At 58.1% G+C, this 21,817-nt stretch overlaps 5 protein-coding genes across 5 annotated transcripts; 2 read left to right on the forward strand and 3 right to left on the reverse strand.

Annotated features, from left to right (window-relative positions):
* Window positions 1-1,637: 1,637 nt before the first annotated feature.
* B0I36DRAFT_203712 (protein-tyrosine phosphatase-like protein) lies at window positions 1,638-2,894 on the reverse strand (the record flags this gene model as incomplete). Its single annotated transcript, XM_046148803.1, has 3 exons — window positions 1,638-1,934; window positions 1,971-2,736; window positions 2,845-2,894. Coding segments are annotated over 3 exons (1,113 nt in total), but the record flags the coding sequence as incomplete, so codon positions are not given.
* Window positions 2,895-3,950: 1,056 nt separating this feature from the next.
* B0I36DRAFT_6881 (uncharacterized protein) lies at window positions 3,951-4,574 on the forward strand. The gene has a single exon (XM_046163213.1). It carries the CDS (start codon window positions 4,140-4,142, stop codon window positions 4,464-4,466), a length of 327 nt encoding a protein of 108 aa, XP_046018239.1. The 5' UTR covers window positions 3,951-4,139; the 3' UTR covers window positions 4,467-4,574.
* A 449-nt stretch (window positions 4,575-5,023) lies between these two features.
* Window positions 5,024-7,023, reverse strand: B0I36DRAFT_370979 (uncharacterized protein; the record flags this gene model as incomplete). Its single annotated transcript, XM_046159970.1, has 3 exons — window positions 5,024-5,477; window positions 5,547-6,647; window positions 6,755-7,023. The coding sequence occupies 3 exons, from the start codon at window positions 7,021-7,023 to the stop codon at window positions 5,024-5,026; spliced, it is 1,824 nt and encodes a 607-aa protein (XP_046018240.1).
* A 6,162-nt stretch (window positions 7,024-13,185) lies between these two features.
* B0I36DRAFT_426696 (uncharacterized protein) lies at window positions 13,186-14,743 on the forward strand. The gene is made up of 3 exons (XM_046162400.1): window positions 13,186-13,778; window positions 14,180-14,261; window positions 14,475-14,743. Exons 1-3 carry the CDS (start codon window positions 13,607-13,609, stop codon window positions 14,683-14,685), a joined length of 465 nt encoding a protein of 154 aa, XP_046018241.1. The 5' UTR covers window positions 13,186-13,606; the 3' UTR covers window positions 14,686-14,743.
* A 4,712-nt stretch (window positions 14,744-19,455) lies between these two features.
* B0I36DRAFT_310139 (mediator complex, subunit Med18) lies at window positions 19,456-20,779 on the reverse strand. Its single transcript, XM_046152219.1, has 2 exons — window positions 20,498-20,779; window positions 19,456-20,294 (listed from the first exon to the last, which is right to left on the reverse strand). Exons 1-2 carry the CDS (start codon window positions 20,659-20,661, stop codon window positions 19,871-19,873), a joined length of 588 nt encoding a protein of 195 aa, XP_046018242.1. The 5' UTR covers window positions 20,662-20,779; the 3' UTR covers window positions 19,456-19,870.
* Window positions 20,780-21,817: the final 1,038 nt, after the last annotated feature.

Below are 21,817 nucleotides of genomic sequence, written 5' to 3' on the forward strand. Positions count from 1 at the left end.
TCCAATCACGGGCATTCGCGCTCTGTCGTCAGCAAATGACAAGAGATGTGGACACACACACAAGGACAAGGCCTCGTTCCCGAGCCAGTCACAAGCCGCCATTCGTTTCTTCTGGGGAAGAAAATCCCGGTCATAAGGTTGCAGTTGGTGCAATTGCCGTCTTCGTCCATGTCCTGGGAGACCATCCCTCCCCTCCCCTAGTCGCCAGCGAGCGGCCTTACGGGGGGTCACTGCGTACTTTGACGTTGCATTGGCCTACCGCCTGTCAGGTACCCCCATCGTAGGCAGACTCGGCAGTCAGGCCGTGATAGACCCGTAGTGGCAATCACGATTAGGTGGCCCGCCAGGGTCTCGCGTCAGCAGCGGCACAAGCAGATCGCAGGTGCCTGGGACTGTTGTTGACGTAACAAGTAACAGGCAATTCTGACAGTGTTATCCGGGTATCAATCAATCTTTCGCCTGCCCCCCCCCTCTCTACCCTTTCTCCTTTACAAGGCTGGATATCCTTGCAACACAAAACCCTTGTTCCGGCCCATTCGCCGGGGTCGGTGGGGTGTAGGGCTGGTAGCTTCGTAAACTCTTTTTCTGTGTGTGGTTTTCTCCGTCTTACTTGCGCCCGACGCGGCGCCGATGTCAACGCCGACGTCCGACTGGCCTAGGCCCGGTCCCGAGCAAAGTCCTATTATGTACTTCGGCACCGTTTCCTGACGATGGGAGGGATCTCGTCATGGATGAAATCACAAGCTGTCATCATCACTAGATCAGCGAAGGATCCCTCACCTATGTCTTGGCAAAAACCCAAAATGATGCCTACTCACACACACACTCAGACCACATATATACCCAGTGAAAGGATGACAGGTGGTGCCAAGGTCTCCTCTCCGTACGAGAACTCGTACGGAGGAGGGGGGGCCGAACTGACTGGACCGCTCGGCGATGCTTACCAATAGCGCAGGGCACACGGAGAAGACGCGGCCTTAAGTCCGACAGGGCCGCAGCTGGAAAGAAGCGAAATAGGGCAATGCAGGTGATATCCTGAAGGGGGGGGTTGGGTTTTTCAGTGATTCAGCCCCGTGGGTGCGGCGCATGTGTGCTTGTGCATGCGGGAAGCACAGAGAGGAAGAGAGAGCGTCAGCATCTTTGCTGCATGTCAGCCGGCAGCCATGTACGTTATTTGTGTGGGTGTTGGTGCGCCTGTATGAGCTCGCAACCCTCTTCTTGCTCTGTCTGCATCATGTCTTGCTTTTTTAGATGTCGACAAGTCAAGACGGGGAGGGGAGAGGGGGGGGGGGAGGGCAGGATGCGATGGACAAATGTTGTTGGAGCTGCCCACGCCAAGGGTACGCAACTACGTGCGGAACAGGAAGCATTCAGCGACCAAGGAGGGGAACCGGGAAGAAAGGCTATATCGCTGCCGAGATTGTACTCGACTTCAGGTATAGTGTAGATGGTCATGGCTGCTGCACCCATGTCCCGGCGATGGATGCATCATTCACCCTCACATGCCCATCTGCACTTTTGTGACCTCTAAACAACGAATTGACCGCTGCAGGCTTGCACACATACGTAATATACAGTCATTACAGATTCCCACCGCCTCCTCTCCCACCACCACCACCACCTACAGCCGGCCGCGGGACAAGCTCGTCGACCCGGCTGCGGTTCAGCGAGAATGCGGGGACAACCCACTGCTTACAGCTGCACATCATCCCCTGCCACGCGAACCGGCCGACCGTCGCGCCGCACTTTGCATTCGGGCAGTTGAGCCGGCCCTCGAGCGCGCCGTCCTCGAGGGCAGGCCGCATCCACGAGAGCGTGTCGATAAAGACGTGCGCGCAGCTGCCCGCCGATGCTGCAGGTGGCGCACCACCACCATGTGACACGACGAACTTGGGCGTGGCCAGCGTGCGCCGGCACTTCTTGCACCGGACCTCCTTCTTGTAATCCCGGTCTTCTGCCGCCGCCGGCACTGCTTCTCCTCCTGCTGGTCGCCCCTGGGTGGCAGGGTCCGCCTGCTGCACCACCACCTCATCCTCGAACCGGATGTGCCCAGCGTCCGGCGGCACATGGGCGTCCCTCGCCTCCTTGAGGAGCCGCTCATACAGCCACTTCTGGTACGCGGGATGGTTCTCGAGCTGGCCACCGGCGCCGGCAGGGCAGCCCATGACCCACCACAGGCGCAGCTGGTCCATGAACCCGTCGTTGGGCTCGGCAATGGACCTCCCCTGGCGGACGAGCTCGAGGGCCCGGTCGACGGCCTGGGCCGCGGACGCGCGCCGCTCGGCGGGCGTCGAGGCGGCGAGTGGCTTGCCGCCGCCGAAGCGGTGCGGGTATTTCCACAGCAGGTAGGCTATGACGCAGCTGACGGAGCGCGACTTGCCCATCGCGCAGTGCACGTAGACTGCCCCCGGGGACCTGGGTTCTTCCACCGCCCCTTCTCTTATTTGCTCAGTCCTGCTGCTGCTGCTGCTGCTGCTGCTGCCGCCTGTGGTCCCGGAGCTCTCGCCAGCCGGCGCGGGGGGGTAGAGCCCTTGGTCGATGAACCTCACGGCGTCGGGCAGGTGCGCGAGCAGGTCCATGTCCTCGTCATCGTCAATGTCGATGCTGAGGTGGTGTGGGAAGCGCTTCGCCTCCTCGCCCCAGTGGTCAAACGAGTACTTGATGACGGAGAGGACGTGTGTGATGCCCTCATCGTGTAGCTGCTGCCGCTGGCTCTCCATGTTGAGAGCCCACACGCTGTAAGCCTTGTGTTAGCATCATGGCTTATTTTTCTGATCATTATGCAGATTCATGTGACGAGGACGGAAGGGGAAATGGCAAGGTAGAGAGAGGGCCGGCACGAACCCGCCAACGAATAGCCTATCCGGGCCAGGGACCCGTGATAGTGACATGGCGCCCAACGTGTCTTGTGTCTCGCCCAACGTTGTGTCGTGCGCAAAAGCCAGCGGTGTGGTATACTGAGCAGATTCCGGACGCTTTCTGCCTCCGGCCAGCTACGGGCGAGATCCAGCCAAAGCTTTGCCTGCTTCAGGTGCAAGCCGGCAGGCAAGGGTTCACCCAGAACGGGACTTGTTGCCAGACGAGGAGACGCTGGGAAGGGCTTTCCGCAAGGCTGGGCAGGTCCCGGCGCACGGCTATGCGCGTTTGTGTTTTGTCCAGTGACGGGGAGCAAGGGGAGCAAAAGGAGCAGGTGTGTTTCTTGGGCAGCCCGTCTGGGTCTTGAAGTGCGTCGTCGCTCAAATGCTCCTTCTGATGGAAGCGTGTTTGATGTATTCCTGATACCAAAGGTCGCTGGTGCGCAATTCTTGGTTTGATAATGTCCAATCAATCATTATTTCCTTGTATTAACTCCGCCTGCGCGGGGCACTTTTACTGTACTCACAGCTCCAGCAAGCGACGGCACGGCAAGAGGAAACAGTGGGGGCATGGGAAAGCCTTCTGGAAAACGAGAGCCACCCTGGTTCTTATCGATACAGCCGTTCCGGGGCTTCTCGTGCCAGGCTCAGTAGGTCCCCGAAATTTCTTCCTGTGCCGCATGCTCGGGAAGCAGCCTGCCTTGTCGGTGGGTGGGGGTGGCCCGGGTGGTGGTGGGCCCAGCCAGCCAGCCAGCCAGCCCACGTCGTTGCGGCACAGCACAACAGCCCGCGGGTATTTGGCCTGCTTGGGCAGGCAGCCCTACCAAACAAAGAAAAGCCCATCCGTCGACACGAGTCCGAGGACTATGCTGCCTAGACTGCGTAGCTAAGCACATCACAGCGTAGCGTACCTAGGCCCACTGCCCAGAGGCTACGCGTCCTTGTCCAAAGCCGTCCGTCCCGTCAGCGAGCTCGCTAGGGGTGATCCGGGACCGAGATGGAAAACGGGTCAAGGTGGCCTGGAGTGTGTGTGCGCTGCCTTTGTCACGCCACGCTGATGGCACCAAAGGCTAATGTTGGACTTTTCTTGTTGTCCAGTGGAAGAAAGAATACCCTCCCCCCGTCCTGCATACTCCCGTCGTGCCGCGCGTTGCAACGTCCCAACCCGTCGGCCACGGCAAAGCATGCCATCACGCTAGCCGATGCATCGAACAATCTTTTTTTCCTTTTTCTCTCTCTCTCTGACTCTCCCCCCTCCAATCCCCCCACCCCTGCCTGCCTTGGATGTGCCTAGTTCAATACGGGCATGGCCAGACAGCCCTACGGAACCTGCCCGTGTCAGCTTGTGCGGCTCTGTGGCCTACGGCGAGCCCGACGCGACCGCTGCGAGCCAGTCAGCCAGCCAGCCTGAGCCGACGGCATGTTTGCTTTCTCCTTTGTCGTTTGGCTCTCTCGTGTTTGTGTCCCCTTTCGGCTACTCCGCACTCCGCACCCAGGTTGTCCCCCGGTAGGGCTGAAGCAGCCAATAGCGGCTCGGGCAACCCGATCCGAATCCCTGCCAACCAGTCCCGGCCGGCCCCACCCACCGGGGTGCACCTTGGAAGACATTGATAGTCCAGGGCTCTAAACGAGCAACATTGCCTCGACAAGTCGACCTCCCGAGAAACCCGCCCCTCCCAGCGGGAGTCAGACTCGATCTTACACTTGGCGCTCAATCGCAGTTGTCACGGTTCCTGGTTCGACAGATGCAAAAAGGGGTCGTCAAAATCCCAATTCTTGGCCTCAGCCAAGTCTCTTTTTTGTTCAATTATCGGTAAACGCCATGCATGCAGCAATCCTTTTTTGTGAAAATGACAAATGTTCTCCGAGCCAATCTCAAAACATGCGAGTCCCAGTGGGACGTGATCTAGGGTGCGAACTCCAAAAGTTGCTCGCGGCCGGGGACGAGCGGGTATCCGAAACCAGTCGTAAATGGACGTCATCGGCCGCCATCTCAGCGATGCAGTCGCTATCGTCGCTATGCCAAGGCGCTCGCCAAGAGCTTGAAAATGCAGTCAGTCGTATCAGTATGTCGTAGATCCCAGAAGTCCCTGTACTCTGGTCCATCCCGTTGGCGCCTCTTGCCACCCAATGTATTCCGTCGCTATCCGTCAGACAACCCAAGCCCCCTACCGCCGTGGCACCGGGGGCTCCTCATTTAGCATGCATGCATTCTCAAGCATGTTTGTCCATTTGCCGCTGGTGCCTGCGTGGCTGTGCTTCAGGTGCTGCCGGAAATGGTCGGCTCGGAAAAACTTCTTGCTCGAGTTGCACTCGCGAAACTTGTGCACCTCCTGCAGGTGTCGCAGGCGGGCTTCCCAGTCCTGCTCAGTTGCCTGCCGGACGCGTCCAGCAGAGCCGCTGCGCGCGAACTCGTCGCCACAAAAGCCACACACATCCGCCTCGCCGGGCCGGTTCGTGCTCTCGTGAAAGGCGTGGTCATAGCCGTGTTCGAGCAGCGCCGAACATGACCAGCTGTGGCGCCTCACGTGGAGGCTGTTCTGGTGGCGTTCAGCCTCGTTCTTGTTCTTGAAGCGGTTACCGCAGAACGAGCATTCATATTGCTTCTCAGCTTCGTGGGCCCTGGATGAGTAGCCATGTTAGTCCTTGTCCAGTAAGCACAAGCGAGGGGTGTGGGGCCATGGTACGTACTGTAGCTCGTCTGCAGTCTCAAACTTCTTCGGCTTCTTGGGGCAACACTCGCACATGAAGTATCCGCCTTGGAGTTTGGAGGCATTGCCCTTGGCAGCATCAGGCACTTTCCGGGGAGATGCGGATGACCTTCCTTCAGACCCACTCAATTGCCGTTGGTGCGACAGCCGTGCAAGCGCGACCCTCGGGGATGGGCCGAGTGAGGAAGCCGTGTTGAAGGGCGAGTGGCAGACGTCAACAGGCGAAAGGCCAGACGAGGGTGACCAGTGCCCAGGCGAAAGTCGCCCACTCTGAGATGGCATGCTTGACATGCTTGTGCCCGCGATGGACATGGTCGAAGTATATGATCCGCTTCGCCCAGTGGCTGACGACACCGACGAGATCGAGCCCTGGGGAATGACTGTGAGCCGTGGCGTGGGTGATGCCCGAGGTGTGCCCAGTCTGCGCCTGACTGCGTCCATCGATACACCGCCTTCCGACATGGCCATCGGCGTATCGTCATCTGGAGACGCCAGGGCCCGGCGCTTGTTAGCAGAAGCCGAGTATTGGTACTCATCAGACTGCAGCCTCCGCACGCTCGAGGTATCGTCCATGGCGAAATCCATCTCGTCTGTGTTGTGCTCCGCGCTATTCGGTGTTGACGTCATGATATCATCAGACTGCTGTGATCCGCTGTTGTTCCGCTTCGTGCGGTAGATTGGTGAGCGAGAAAACGGCGAGCTCTCCGTGTCTGAAGGCTCAATGGGCGAGCGGTAGTCATTGCTCATGGCACCGCTGAAAGGCATTAGACGAGAAGAATGCCCGCTGCGCAGGGGCATCTCCCTCGGATAAGGCGACGACTCGACGGAGGTGTAGCCCGATTCGCTTGGCAAGGAGAGCGTCGGAAGCTGGTTACGGAGCCGCTCGGACGCGCCATGACGAGAAGCAGGAGCACTGCCAGAGGAAGCGATAAGACCAGACCTTCTTGGCGGAGAAGCATTGTCGAATCCTCGGCGAAAATCCAATTTCTTGAGCAGGGTGTTATCGTATTGGCTTTGTGCAGGTTGGTTGAACTGAAATCGATCATGGCTCATGAAAAGCCTTGGCAGAGAATGTTGTGACCTGTTCCAAAATAGTGACGGAGATTAGTTGCCGGCCGCGCGCTGCGAGGTGAGGACAGGAGTTCTAGAAAGGGCCCAATCGAAAGAAAAAGAAAAAAAAAACCTTACCCTACAGAGGATGTCGAGTTCAGGCTGTGATATCCTTCATCCTTCTGCACAGGCCTAATGGTGGCTGTATCGCTATTCTTGCGCTCAAACCTTGGCCGGTCCTGGTCTGGGCTGTGTCCTGGGCTGTCCCAACTACTGCGAGAGTCGAGTGAGGATGTGTGTTGGTGCCGCGGTTCAAATTGTGAGTTGAGCTCAGGGAGAAATCGGGGGGGAGGTAGTGGGGGAGGGGCGACATCGTCCTCGGGGATTGAACGACTTGGTATTGACATGGGGATGGAAGAAGGTGCGAATCTGGCCGAGTGCGACGAAGAGCACCCATGAGCACCGAAGCGGTCGATGCGGCTTGCGTGGTCTATGTATATGGACGGAGGGCCTCCGCCTGGTTCGCGGGGTGGATATCTTGGGATCTCCATGGCGAGAGTTGTTTTGTTTGTGCCGGTTGGGACAACACAAGCTGAAAAGAAGTCGCGCGAGAACCAATGACTGCCTTGCCACAGGGCAGGTACTGAAGTCTGTGCACCTGGGTAATAGGCAGCCGAGAAATCAGGAGCCGGGAGACCTCACTAAAGGACGGCGGAATGTCAAGCAAGGTGGAGTGGGCGGCCTGGCATATGAGAAGGCGGAGATGACGGAATGACCCTCAGTCGATTATATGCGCCGGCCAGGGGTAGAATGCGAGCCCCGAGACTGTGCCGGAGGTTACGCTCGTCACCAGGATCCAGTTGGTGTGTAGTGTCGTACGGGAAGAGAAGAAGTCGTAGGTGGTGGTGCTGGGTCGTGGCGAAAGCTATGCGCAGGTCTCGGAAAGGCCGATGGGTGGTTGTCCAGGATGCAGATGCAGCAGCCTGAGTTGACGAGTCGCGGCTGCCGGATACGGGATTGAAGCGACTAGGCATGCACGATGCAGAATACGCGGCCGAGCTCAGTAAAAAGTTGTGCGCGCTGCTTGTCCGCCCCTTGTTTCCAGGCGGCGCTCGAATCAGCCGTGCCTGGTCCAACAAAGAAGGAGGCTGTACAGCGTCCGGGTTGGTGGTGTTGGTGGCCACTAGAGAGGTCTGGCGGGGGTGAGGGAGCCTGCGCAGCGAGCGAGCTGTGGGGAAGGCCTCTGGGAACCTTGGGGCCTGAGGTAGCAAGGGCGACAACGATTGCGGGCGAGCCGGTGCTCGGGCGCGGGCATTGAGCGGCGTGCTGGGGATGCCGAGGCCACGAGACAGGTCTGGGAGTCTAGAATGTCGACTGCGGCCGCCGGATGAGGGCGTCTTTGCAAGTTGTTGACAGGAGAAGCAAGCGACCAGCGAGACATGGGAACATGCGGCCAACTGGGCGGAGCGGCGCTGGCCATGGCAGCGGGAGGGCCGACTCTTAAGGCTCCGGGCAGAAGGCGGATCAAGGGCAGGCAGGGTAGGCGCTTAGGGAGCCGTAGGCGTAGGCGATGGCAGGCAGGCAGGCAGGCAGGGCGGGCAGGTATTACTGGGCTCAGCCGTATAGACGGGCGTGGGCTGGCCCCTGCCGGGGATCTTGTCATCCATGGCGTCCATGGAACCCATGGGTGGATGGATGCACCAGGCGCCCAAGTACCTCGCGAGCTTGGGGCCGCCCCATCAGTAGCCGGGCCAGGGGTGCGCAGGGGGGGTGGAGTCGGGGCGTGCTGCGAGTCCCTGGGGTGGCCGTAATGGCGACTCCTCACGATCTGATGCTTCACGATGCGGTGCCCACAATGGTCTTGTGCGGCACGGAACCCAGCGTATGGATCGGTGGACGGATGGACGGATGGATGGGTCACTTCCTTCACAAAACCATGCTGGCTGGCACTTTAGACGTTTATGATATCGCTGTGTGGCCGTCTTCGTGGCCTCCCCCGTCCCCTGGAGACATGCACACAGGAGCGAGATGACGAGCCAATACCCTTATTCTCAAAAGTACTATGCACATTGTATCGCTGCCACTTTGCTGGAACGCCTAACAAGGCAACTTCGAGCCTCAGCAGTCTCCCAGCTGGAGATGGCTGGTGCGGCCAAGTCTTGGCCGTCCTCGCCTGGGCTGCTGTGCCTCACGGCTTCTTCAGGCGCCGTCAGGGCGGGCTGGGCGAGCGAGGTCAGCAGAGCATCGCGCTTGTCCCTCTATTCATCGTAAGCACCGCATTCAGACCCATCGCGAGTCGCCGAATGTGGGCTCTGCTCGGGCTCCCTTAGCCACCTGCTCAGATGATCCTGCGAGTCGCCCGCTGTCTGGCCAATCAAGACTACGCCCCGACCGGTTGTTGTGTGTGCTGCGTTGCGCTGCGCTGCAACCCGCGGCTTTCGAGTCGAGCCGATACCACAAGCTCTTCTCATTCTTACCCTGACGCATCCTGTTTCTGTGACACCCCTAGCTTCGGTGTTGCATTTGATCCCCGGCGGCGGTGCTCGTTGCGTGAATATTTCTCTCCTACCGGTACCTGCTGCTCCGTGCCCTGGTGGACAGCAAACCCTTGCTGAACTTTCGAGAAATGAAGTCCACCCAAGTGTCCCACATTCCCGTGGTGAACCAGAGCATTGCGCTCGAGTAAGAGGGTTGTACTGGGGAGAGGGAGGGGGGCGCGTTGCGGGCTTCTCCACCCGTTTGGGTACCCACGAGAAATCACCACAAGTTCCAGAGTCCTGCCCTGCCTGTACGGAGTAAGTGCCAGTGGCAGAGGACCGACCGGAACGCTGTTGTCAACCCCGGCTGTGGGCTCGAGATGGGCGGCCCGTAGGCAAGTAGCGTTCTGAGCTTCTCCTCACGAACTCACTTTTGGTTCCTGGTGCCTTCGCAGGTGAGCACAATTTCCGGAATGCGGGTTTGGGCTGACCCGTTCCTTCCCCGAGTCAACAGAGTCATGTCCTGTGTGGCTTCCATGTCCTGTCAGCCTTACGAGAGAAATCCCCTTTACAGCTGCCCGTCCGCGCGTCGAGGTCGTTTTGCGTCTGCTGTCCATGCGCAGCCCGCCCCGACTCATGCCAGAGTACACTCACCCTCTTGCACAACATCAGCAGCGGTGCTGCCAGGCCCTGCGGCAGCGACACGACTTGAGCACCCTCGGATAGCCTGGCCATGGTACCCTGCTCCATGGCCAGCAACTGCCCCAACACAGCCAGGCCAACAATGCCGGCCACCTTGCGAGGGCGCAGGTAAGTACGTCAAAGCAACCTTGCCCAGCCTGTGGCCTGCAGCATGCTGGACCCCTCCCTCGTCACTTGCCCAGACAGGATGGATGCGGAATGATCCGCGATGTCTGCAACATCATCCTGCGCCTTGACTGGCAAACAGGCGCCCCCAAGCACGACCCGTACAGAGAGATGACTCGCCAGGCATCCACTGAACATCAACCCAATGCTGCAACAATGATACCTTAGCCGCCGGCTTCAAAGCGCCCGGTATTCCCGACCTCAGGAGGAGTGTTTCGCCAGATTACGATGCTGCCGCTTCGCGAACCGCGCGATCCTTTGTGTTGGCACGGGTCAGCCCTAAGTGCTAGTGTCCATCGCGGCGGCTCTGCGAGACAGCCCAGCGGCAAAAGTACAGCGCCTTCGCAGCTATGTACTCGGTCCGTGTCTGAGCCCCCAATATGGCAAGTGTCCCCCCCGTGGACAAGAAAGCCTAAAACGGACGAGCTTGGAAGTTGTGGCCATGGACAGGAAAGGAGCATGGTTTGCACGGACCCTCGAGTGCTAGCGCTTTCGTTCCTCTGCCCTACGCAGCCCTGCTCATCATGACAGCGCGGCAGATGGCGATTCATCCTTTCGACTAGTACTTGAAAAGGCATAACTTGCGACACCCAGCAACGAATGATCTCTAGGCTCTCAGCTGCCTTGCAAGACCCTGGATAGGAATAGTCCTTGCCCTCGTGGTGCCAGCCGTCCGGATACTCTGCGCCACAGTCTTATACGGCACTGCGTCATTGCGACTGCGTCACTTCGAAGGTGGCACTCTGGAATGTGCTGCATCGTTGCGAAAGGATCAGACATACGCCGATCACTTCTTGCACTACGCTGTCAGCCCGGCCACCTTCCCAACGTCATGAGGTCTTCCCGAGACGTTCTCTCCAGGTTTTGTTCCTTGGAGACGCGACTATGCGTGTGCACGACAATCACCCCAGTTGCCTCCTGCCTGTTTATGCTCTGGTGCCGCCCAGTTCGTTGCTGGCTGCAACCAACGCCAGGAGCAGTGTTGACAAATGCAAACATGCTCGGTACAACATCACAAGGCGACGACAGGCAAAAACTCAAGCGGGCGAGTTGCGCCGCAGGACGTGTCAGCCGAACGTCGTCAGCTGATGAGCTTTGCCAGGTGATTGTTGGTGCTGTACAACAGGACATCCAGTACGCACACTAGCAAAACCCACGCTCACGACCCACCTGCAACCGCGAAGTCTCTCCCAGTATTTGAAACGCTCCCCACCTCACAAAGCAGTGGGGACCGAATAAGGTCCCCGGAATAGTGTCTCATACTATTAGGAAGCTTGTCGCAGCTAATATTGGATCAACCTGGAGCCCGCGGGTTTGGCATCTTGTACCAGGGTCACTCACCGCCAGCGTGCCAGAGTCGGGGAATGCCACGCCATGCATGAGCAATCCTGAATCAGTACATACGCTTAACGCAGTTGTGCGCAACCCTCAAGCACGGCAACGACAGGTGTCGAAGCAATGGTGTGAGGTAGCTAAGTTGTCTGTCAACTCTGCCCAATTCCGGCATAAGTGCCCTGCACCCTCTCCCCAGCCAGCCAGCCAGCCGGCGTACGCGTACGGACAGATTCTGACATGTCTCACCAGCCCTACGCTTTCTGGGGCTTACTGAACGCGTCTTAGTCCTGCGTGGCTTGCAAGATTTGCGGCGCTTTCCCGACAAGGCAATTAGTTGCTAGCCCCACATTCCCCGGCTTTACTAATTTACGTATTGTCAAGCCATCGAAGTCTGCCTGTCCAGGCCGCGTTTTGGAGCAACCTTGGAACTCCGGTCAGACAAGGAGGACCACGAAGCGAGCACTATCAGTCCCATTCCCTGCAGCTGGACAGGCCCTCCCAGCAGAGTGGTTCAGTTGGAAGATGTGCATGCCGTCCAAACCTCATTCAAGAAAGCGGCAGGATGTTTGCAGTTCCCAGTCGGAACAAGTCTACCCAGGTACAAGGTGCTCCCCGCATCTCATGCGATACTCATGCACGTCGCGCTACGAACCTCTGATGAATCGTCATCAACGGAAAGAAAGTGCCTATAACAGTGCTAGGGGCACAATAGTGGTGATTCGGTACGCTGCCTAGAATAATTATGCCCACACTTCCTGACCGCGCTAACGTGGATTTGTGGAGCTTTCGAGTTCAGCTGCGAGCACAGAGGACGTCTTTCCTTTGCACAACGGACAGGGACCACACGACACAAAGCTCAACCTGCGAAACCACCCTGTGTGTGCAAAGCCTCGTCAGGAGACAGCATTGGTCACTGTGTCATCCTGCGTTTGCGATACTGGTCATTGCGTATCAGTGTTGAATGGGACCACCTTGGCATGATCTAGCTTCAGGGACAGACCACAAGCCACAAACCTAAGCATCTCAGCGACGAACACAATCGGGTTCATCCCGAAAAGGTTGGCTTGTATGCCACTCGAGGCATTCTTGCGCCTCAGCCCATAGTGGCGGCTGATCATTTCCTCAGAACAGCATGTCCACCTCAGCTTGGTTGACAACGGGAAGCTATGATACGTGGGCAGGGTGCCACAACGCGCTGTTCTCCGGTCCGCAGAACACACAATAGAGCGCTGGTAACAGCCAGCCACGCAGATTACAATTTGTCTACTGCCGTGCTTTTGCTCTGACTTTCCGAGCGCCCTTACAGCTGGAAAGCGATTTGCAGTCCGTGTGGGCGAGTGGCACAGCGTCGATGCGCTGTTTTCCACCTAGTTGGATCTCCAACGGCTGAACCGCAATGTGGGGTGCGCCAGAAGTCTAACACACCTACCAATCATTTGCCACAAGCTGGCTTGCTCAAGAGGTTGCCCAATAGACCGTGGGAAGCAGCGAAACTTGTGTCGACTGGCCGGCTCCGTAGGCCAATCAGCTTCATTTCACCAACTTCCAGCGTCAAGTCTTGGGAACACCAGCGGCCCTTATTCCCAACGACAGCAACGATCGATGATTTGGCAGTGGCGTCGATCTTGCGCCGCGCAAGCATAGTTGCTATCGCGAAGCCGTCGTCCACGCCTTCGCTGCGATTTTAAACCTCACGCTTCAGACGCCAGCCTATTGCTTGCCATCCGCGGCTTCCGAGTGTTCCCCCCAAGCAGACGTCGTGAAGCCTGCGCAGAGAGCGGGTGCAATACCTGCTCGAACCCTGGCCGGCTAATTCACCTGCCCTATGAGGTAGGAAGCTCACACTATTAGCCGTTCAGGCCGCTCCATGGATCATCATGCTTTTGCGACCGTTAGGCCCAGTAAGGCTGAAGTCCCTGGGCCAGACTAACCGAGGGCACGACCGTTACAACGTCGGGGTCGCATTAGCAGAGCCCAAAGTCGTGTGTACCAACATTTGCGCAACTGGTTGGCACAGGCACAGGTAGTCAGCACGTCACAGTTCAGCCAGGCATTTAGGGTCCTTCCAGAACCCTAAATGGCTCACTTTTTTTCTGATTTGCTTCTTTACGAGCAGGACGATGCAGGACAGCGCGGGATGATGCCATGGCGCGCCATGGCGCACGGGTGGGTGGCATCAGCAGCGCTGATCCACGGCTGCAGCCGGCCTCACGACGCCGAGCAGCCAGGTCCCCTATTCCTACAGCACGCCAGCGCGTTGAAGGGAGGTTGAAAACAAGGAAAAGTACAGGTTCCGGGTCGCTGGAACCGCATGTGGTCGGACCGCTCCCATGGTGCAGAGTCGTCCTGGATTGGCAATCGCAGGCTCGACAATCAGGAAGTGTCATTATGCCAGGGCCAATCAACAGAGGGTAACTGGCCGTCACGGGCTTACGACGCCGCAGCCCACGCGGGCGCTGTCCTTTTGCTAGTGCTGAACCCAGGTAGCGCAGCCGACGTCCAGTTCGGCGCGAAGGACCGGGTTGGATACAACTTGTCGGTGTCAAGCATGCTCCCGAATCCCCGAGGATTATACAGTATCGGCTGTTGTCAGGCCCTCGCTTAGCACGGGCTGTGACAAGGGAGTTCACCGCCGTGCCCCGGCTGTTGATGCTGTCGCTTGGCTCTCAAGGGCTCGGGATAAGACGTACGGCCCCACCAAACGATGCATCATTTCCGCAGCAACGTGGCTCTCACTTGGGGAGGACCTTGGAAGCCCCTGAGGTCGGCCATCCCACAACCTTGCTCCGTTAGGCCTGCGATCCCCACAGTTGCGTGAGGGGGAGGGGCTCGGCAAGAAAGGAGCGAGCATCTGCCAGGTTGTAGGCACGCTTTAGTGCTGTAGATCCAAGCCGTAAGTCAGGTATCCAAGCCAAGTCCGACACTGTGCCGCTTGGTGCTGTCTTGCGTCATCTGCAACCATTCAGGTACGCGACGCGACAACGGGATCTCGCCAGTCCGCGGCGTGTTGCGACTTCGGGAGGACGATCGACAAAAGGCAGGTCATAGTAAGCACCCTTTGGCGCTTCCCGATGTGCATATCGAGGATGTGAACGATGACCAAAGGCACGTATACAGCAAAGTGAAAATGGCAATCCTCAACTGTCTTGTCCATACGCAACTAGATGGCTCTTTTGAAGCGCATCGGAATTGCATTCCACGCAAATGCAGTATGGAGGAGAGCAAGTGGAGCACGCCGAACGAGGATTCATCCGCGTGCCCGACCCGAATATCTCTGATTGGCGTCTTCGATTGGCGGGCTGTGAGCCCATGACTTTTTTGATCAATTGCTTGACAAGAAACAAGCTCGACGGTGGCGGTGCGCTTCGTAAGGCTGCAGCGTTTCGATGACTTCCCACCACCAAACTCAGCCGTACTCCGAAAATTGATCGGTCATGCATTACCAAGCATCCGCTGAACTTCATTGCAGTCGATGAGCAACTTCAAGCCAGGCGAGGCTGAGTGTGACTGGCCCAAGATGATCAGCAATGACCTTATCCACTGCATACGAACGTGTACTGTAATGACAGACGAGAAGCCTTGCGGAGGGCATTTTCTATTCACGCCCCGGGCGTTCTTGCCACATCCACTAGCACCACATGGCGCCCGCATGTCATACTCCGTAGGTAATCGTGGACCCAGCTTTCGCCCAACCTTCTAGAACAAAACGGAGTGGGCCCCTCCCCTGCGAAGTTGTATGTAATTCGTGGGCTGTTGTGGGTTGGGAAAAGGGTTGTCCGCGGCGCACGCTGGCTGCAACGTAAAATTCATGGATTTAACACACGGCTGGCGAGTCATACAACTGATACCCATGCCTTTCAGTTGCCTCCAGGCCATTATTTCGCGTGCATGTCTGCACGTCCTGCTCTACTTTCTTGCGGCGGTGCCGTTGCTGGTGGCACTCATTGAATTGCTCATATTGAAACATCGTGGCGAGCGCCATCGTTGAGGCAGCAATGACGCAGGGCACAAGGACGCACGCTGCGCTACAGTGCAGGTAGTGGCTGAACACGCAACTGACGCGTGGCAGTGGAGGGCGCAGTCCGACTGAGTTTAATGAGGGTCTTTGGCTGTCGGCCCAATTCCGCACTCGTGTACCTCCTTCAGCCCTGGTGCTGCCCGAGCAGCCGAAAACCTGTGAGACAGGGCACCACCCACCAAGACAGAGTGACAAAATTTCTACGACGGCCAATCCAAGGATATGCGCTGTAGGATACGTCGGCTCGAACGACATTGGCATGCAATTCGTTGCGGACGACCGTGAACACGACCAATTCACAAACTATTCACAGTCTGCGTCGTCCCATTATCCCATCCTTAACGGGGGCGCGGCTCTGTCCGGTATGTGAGGTGGACTGTCCATGCAGCATTTTACGTTCTGGAATGAATGCCGGCAGGGTGTGTCGGTCCGTACCTGCGGCAAATGAGACCGGCAACGACTCGAGAAAGTCCACCAACTCTCAGTGAAAGTGGGGGCCATAGGACTAGAGCGAGGAGCAGCTAGGCACGCAGGGCGATCTTTTTCGTAAGGCGGGTGGGGGAACCGAGCGGCCTCCTCCTGGGCATAACTAGTGGTCCCCGGCTACCGTAAAGCCACGCCTGTCGACCCGGGGCTTGTGCCACTTTTGGAAATGCTATCCCGTCGCGCGTGAGGAACTGGCCAACGCGGAGGCAAGGCCGCTCCAGAAGCACGAGGGCACTAATTAATGTTGTCTCCTGACTGGTCGAACCCACACGTCTGTGGCGCCACCAGGACACCCGAGGGTTTGGGCTGAAGTATCCGAACAAAGCATTGCTCGCGCCTGTTGATGAGTTGACTCGTACCTGCGCGAGAACGCCAAGTGCCGGAGCTAGAAGAGTGGGCGCGGGCGGCGGCAAAGCGACAATGCGCGGCGGTGGTTGGATGACACGGGCAGGGAAGGACGATCCGCATTCAAGGCCGCCGGCGGCATTCTCGGCCAGAGTTGTCGCAGGTTCTGCTGATCCGTGGCGGACCAAGAGGGAGGGATTGAGACTTGGGTGTGCCAGCAGGGACGAAGGTCGTCGACCTGGATGACTCGCCCAGACGGCATGGCAACCCTTGCGAGGCTGGCGTGTCCTGTTACACGGCGCGTGGCATGGGCTCCCGGATTGCTGGCCGTGCGGGGGACAGGGCGCGCGGCCAATCTCAGGGCTTGCTGGTCTGCAACTGCCGATAGGGCAGGCGATCCTGCCGGTGCCGGGCTGATCGCTGCGGTTCGCGTCGAGCAGGTCGTACCGTGGATGGGGGCGCCAGGATGGCTGGTGGAGGCCTACGGGTGGGTGCGGACGTGGGACTTTTGCTGCTTTGGTGCAGGCCTCTGCCCTACATGTGTAAGCGAGCGGGCGAGGGGTGCGCAAGAGTTGGTGAGTGCAGCTGGGCACGTCAGTAATTGATTAGGAGGTCGGAGTCGAGGTCGCGAGGACGGAAGATGCCGCCCAGCACCATCTGCTGTGCCTCTTCTCCCTATGGGGCAGGGTGCGACGGCGGGCGCGGACATTGCACCTCGATGTGGATGGGGTGCAGTGCCTTCCATGGCTCTTGCCCACACCGCGCCGCCCTGCCGAAACAAGTCGCAGGCAGGCCAGCCCTATGGAGCCCGCCGCCCGGCACTTGCCTGGCCTCGCCTGGCCTGGGCCACCTTGAGTTGAGGCAGGGAGGGCCACCTCGCACCTCCCGGCACCTGCCAGCACCTCCTCTGGTCACATCTCGCCTGCCCAGGACACACACACACACACATCGCACGCACGCACACACACAGTGCTTGCAACAATGCCCGCTTCGTCTCATTGCAAGTGTTTCACAGCACTGGCCCTTCACGTGCAGCCGCCTTCGCACGCCCAGGCACCCCAGTCATATACATACTATGGTATGGTCCTGCGCGCGCGCGCGTGGGAGCCCTGCCCACTGACGTCGTTGGGATCTAACTCTCCATCAGCCCTTCGCTTAGCCAGGCCAGGCTGGCCAGGCCAGGATCCCCCTGGATGTCAAAATCGCCATGGCCAGCACCACCAAAGCAGTCGTCGAGCCTCGAGCACGGACAGCAGCCGTAATGCTGCGGGCTTGGCGAGCGGGAACCGTGTCGACACGAGGCATCACATCCATCTCATCTGCCGGGGCGCGCTATTACCACAGGGCTGGGCTGGGCTCCCCGTCCCCCTGTGCTCACGGCATCATCCTGACACGGCCGCGGCTTGCTTCAATTGCCCAACTGGGTGGTTATGCCCGTGTCAGACGGCGCCGCCTGCTAGCATCTTGCGGCTCTCTTGTTGTCTATGCTCGGGCCTTTTCGTGCATGCCATGACAGGTCACACGCAATCCGCAACCGCTGCTCTATGTATTGCTGCGCGCCTCAGCTCCGCCAGCCACAAAACACTAGCGAAGCGCTGTCGCTGCGACAGCACTTCCCCTGGACCGGATTGGACTGGGCAAGGTCCTGGGCGGTGGGCCGCCCGATCTTAAGAGGTTGAAGCGCCGTAAGAATGATCGCGCTATTTGCTTAGCCATTGCGATCCAGCTATTTTAGCCTTGGAGCACCGGCACAAAGACTTTAAGGGGCCAGGCGTGCGGCGCGCGCGTTGGGGGCGGCCTCAAACCGCTCATTCGGGCAGTCTCTCGCCGGCCGCGACCACGATGCGGACTCTCGTTTTGTCTCACCGACACGCAGGGACCGCATACCGGCGGAGATCATGGGTAACCCCATTGCAAATGCTTACGGCGCCACAATAGACATGAGTCGGTATGCATCAAGGACTTGTGCATGAATCAGCCCGCCTCGAAGCATTCCAGGACTGCAGACTGGCTTGAGAACACGGCCTTTGTCCAGTTCGAGAAAATGCTGCCTTGGTTGTGGGCTGGCCAAGGGCAGACTTGGATAGCGCTGACCATGATCAATGTGGTCCCGGGACGTGGCGTCGAGGCAGTCGATGAACCTCATCAAGGGGCATCGAAGGTCTCGACCATCGGGCGATCTCTCCATCTTGCTTTCATTCTAATAAGGAGTTTTGTGTAGGCTTGGCAGAAGTGGACAAGCGGGGGTGGAGTAGCCATGTTGGTCATCAGACTTTGGGTCCTGACGATACAATTTCTGGTCCCCGAGGCTGCCACCTGCGACAATCAACAATCCTCTTGCGGTCTTTTGTCTCGAGGATCGTATCAAGTGAGTCTGTCAGGCAATGCGCCGGTGTCCACCGCCATATCTCACACTAAAGCGACTGGACAACTGAAGGAGTATGAGCATGTTCACCAAGGCATTTAGTTGCATGTCAAGGTTACCGGCCAAACTGCATCTAAGCTCGAAACGTGTGGCCAAACTGAGTCGGTTGGGCCAGGAACCACTTTTGACTGTATCCCTATGGTCTGAGATGTCACCATGTCCTGTTTCTTTGTTCTCTCACCCCATACGTGCTTGTCCCAACTTGCCCGCTCCAGTGTGGTGGTGGTTCTGGACCCAGGGGAAACACCATGACAAGTTTGGCTTCTTGTCGGATTCTGCTCTATGGTTCTCCTTAGTCTGTGTAGATGGGACAGCAGTGCATGAGCAGGCCAGTGCATAAAAAGCCACAATGGAAAAAGTGTTGTTCTCACCTGGTCCCTGTGATATGTACATGTATATATGGCTGGTGAATTCGGACGCAGAAAAAAAAAAGATGAAGGTTTCTGGCTACGAACGACTGATCCGTCCGTCAAAGTGAGCATATGTCGACTAAAATGATTCATGCTCTTGGTCCATTTTTGAAGCAGCACTTTAAATATCCAGGCTGTGAAAAGCACAGCCTGTAGAGGGTACCATTCGTGCTTATGATTATATATATATAGATAGATACTTGATGTTGTTCAGAGATGCGCAAGCTGGCCACAATCAACACCACGGGTCTCTGACATGTTAAATATATCCACGGAGAACCTCGGCTGTCCTGCAAGTGCTGCTGCTGTTGTTGATGGTATGTTCGTGCGACTTCTTCTTTCCAATATACCAACCCGTTCGTGTCGTTCCTAGTACGATAGGAGAAAGCCCCTCGACGGCTGGACATGGGCTGTCGCTGCTTCTGTGCTTCGAGTTTTTCCGGGGTTACGTCACGACACAACCTCGTGAATAACAGGATGAGCGAGCTGAAGAGAGGAGAGGATACCGGGCGCAATTTCGCCGACCACATGTCTGAATGCATATGTCGGCAGTGGCGGAGGATGATCAGGTTTCATACTTCATAAACTTGACAGCTTTCAGAATAAAATTATGGAAGCCAGAAGCAGAGGCCCGGCATTCTTGAGGGGGAACATTTACATTCTGGTCTGAGCAGACAGCAGGCTGTTCATTCGCAGGTACCGTGCCTGTTCGACTCGCGAGTTTCTGCGAAACACCTGCACCCCTTGCTAAATCAGTCTGGACGATTTGACCATCAGCCCATCGTGTTTGCTTTCTCTCCTCCAAGGCAGTATATTGCATCTCGTGGGCTTTGCTAGGTTCGGCCCCCCCCGTGTCACCTGCTTCTTCCCGTCCGCGCACGACCAAGGGCATCATGGAACCCTGATCCCATGCCCGACCGGCAGCGCCGCCATCCGCGTGTCAAACACCCTCCTGTCCACGACCCGGAAGTCAAACAGCCGCTCCATCTCGGCCCGCACGCCCATCAGCTCGTCGGTGGCTTTCTGCATCTTGTCCGGCTGGTTGTCCTCGACCACGCTCAGGCGCACGCTCAGGATCCACTTCTGTGCCGGGTCCACGGGCCGCAGGTCGTCCCAAGGCGGGAGAGTCGGCGCCGGGCCCTGTGGTTGCTGTTGGTGTGGTTGGGGCGTGGGTGACGGGTGGCCCGGGGCAGCGGACGACGCCGTGGACAAGGAGCGCATCGCCGCGTCCGGGAGGTGGTAGTATCGCGTGAAGACGAACTCTACGCTGCCCCGGACAAAGGTGTAGGATTCTTGGATCATCTCGCCGCGGAAGCTGAGCGACGGGGCATTATTGTTAGTAAACAACGATATAACCGTTTGAGCTGGCGCGAAGGGGCGTTTGCATATCGTTCAAGACCGGGAAGTCCCAGATGCATATACAGAAAGTATGTGTCCCTCTCTTGCCAGAATTGGTGTACTTCTTTCTTCTGCCGCTTTCTCATCCGGTCATCGCACAAACGTCGGATGTCCACTCACCTGTGATTGTTATCCGCCATCGTGAGCAACAGATTCCGACATTCGGGTATCTCGACCTTCTTGCGCTGCGTGACCGGCGTGTCCCGCAAGGGGTCAGGAAAATCCGTCCACCGCAGAAGTCCCGGCGTCGTGTTCAGATCCACGACAGGAGGTGCTGCTGCCATTGAAGTTGCCCTGTCCGTCTCCGCCTGACCGGCAGCAGCAGCAGCAGCAGCAGCAGTATTACCACCACCACTACCACCAGCAATGCCGCCAAAGTCCGTCTCGGGAAACACCTCGTACGCCAGCTGGACCACGTATGACGCGCGGGTAAAGTGCTTGCTGAGCTCCTGCCAGAGCGGGAACTGCCGGATGAGCTGCTGCTGGTTCTGCGGCGGTCCTCCTCCTCCTCCTCCCCCGCGGCAGCCGCAGCGGCAGGGCTGAGGGGCTGGAAGGTGCGCGTCTTGGGCAGGCCGCGCGGCTGCGCCGGGCCGGCGTAGTTGAGGACGCGGTGCACAGAGTGGCGAGGCGTCATCCACGTCAGGCCCTGGAGGAGCGCAGACGCCATTTCAAAGTCATCCTTGGTGACCGTCGCCGTGAGGAAGAGCTCGTACATGGTGGGTGGTGTGTGCAAGTGCTAGAGTCGAGGCCGGTGTGGTTCGAGGGAGCTTCGTCGAGCTCGCGATCGTTTGCGTTTCTGGTGGGCTATATGCTGGGTTGGCCGCCCCCAACAAAGCGCGATCGCGGAACCTGGCGCGCTTCTCGGGCGACAGCTGGAGCAGACCAGTCGACCAAAATCCTCAAGGGCACGCGGGATCCGGTAGCTTGATTCTGGTATACGGACTTAGATGTTGAGCCTGGATGGGCTCCACGTGTTGGAGCTCAAAACCGTGGCGCGCGTGGAGCTCTCAGAGTCAGGTAAAGATCACCAGCTGTGCGGTGATGAGGGTGACGGAAGACTTGGTATCTCAGGTTCTCAGGCTCTGTCTAATGATCAAGCAAGCGCCGACAATGGATTGACCTGGCTGGTGCAGTTGTGTGTGTTTCGCAATGGTACTTGGACCTGAAAAGCAGGACGTTGGAACCGCCAAGGAACAGCAACTCGAGCTTGTGGGGCCCCTCAGAGCCGCATCCTCTTTGCCGGCACATGCCACGAAGCACCTGAGGGTACGTCGTAGGAACAAAAAAAACGAGGAAAACAACATTGATTTGTACGGAAAAAACTCGTCTGGAAATTTATTCGCATTTACTCGTGTTTCCTATGAAGGGGAGAAAAGCTGGGTTGTTGCTGAAGCATTGAAATCCACAGAGCCACCACCCACGATGACCACAAACTCCCCA

The sequence above is a fragment of the Microdochium trichocladiopsis genome (genome assembly GCF_020744255.1).
Source record: "Microdochium trichocladiopsis strain MPI-CAGE-CH-0230 chromosome Unknown B0I36scaffold_1, whole genome shotgun sequence".
Lineage (NCBI taxonomy): Eukaryota > Fungi > Ascomycota > Sordariomycetes > Xylariales > Microdochiaceae > Microdochium > Microdochium trichocladiopsis.

Coding starts and splice junctions, on each gene's coding strand:
- B0I36DRAFT_6881 (XM_046163213.1), top strand. CDS start 4,140: ATGTGCCTAGTTCAATACGGGCATGGCCAGACAGCCCTACGGAACCTG.
- B0I36DRAFT_426696 (XM_046162400.1), top strand. CDS start 13,607: ATGTGGTCGGACCGCTCCCATGGTGCAGAGTCGTCCTGGATTGGCAAT. Junction 13,779..14,179: donor TTTGCTAGTGCTGAACCCAG/GTAGCGCAGCCG, acceptor TTAGTGCTGTAG/ATCCAAGCCGTAAGTCAGGT. Junction 14,262..14,474: donor CGTCATCTGCAACCATTCAG/GTACGCGACGCG, acceptor GCTCTTTTGAAG/CGCATCGGAATTGCATTCCA.
- B0I36DRAFT_310139 (XM_046152219.1), bottom strand. CDS start 20,661: ATGGCAGCAGCACCTCCTGTCGTGGATCTGAACACGACGCCGGGACTT. Junction 20,295..20,497: donor ATGGCGGATAACAATCACAG/GTGAGTGGACAT, acceptor CCCGTCGCTCAG/CTTCCGCGGCGAGATGATCC.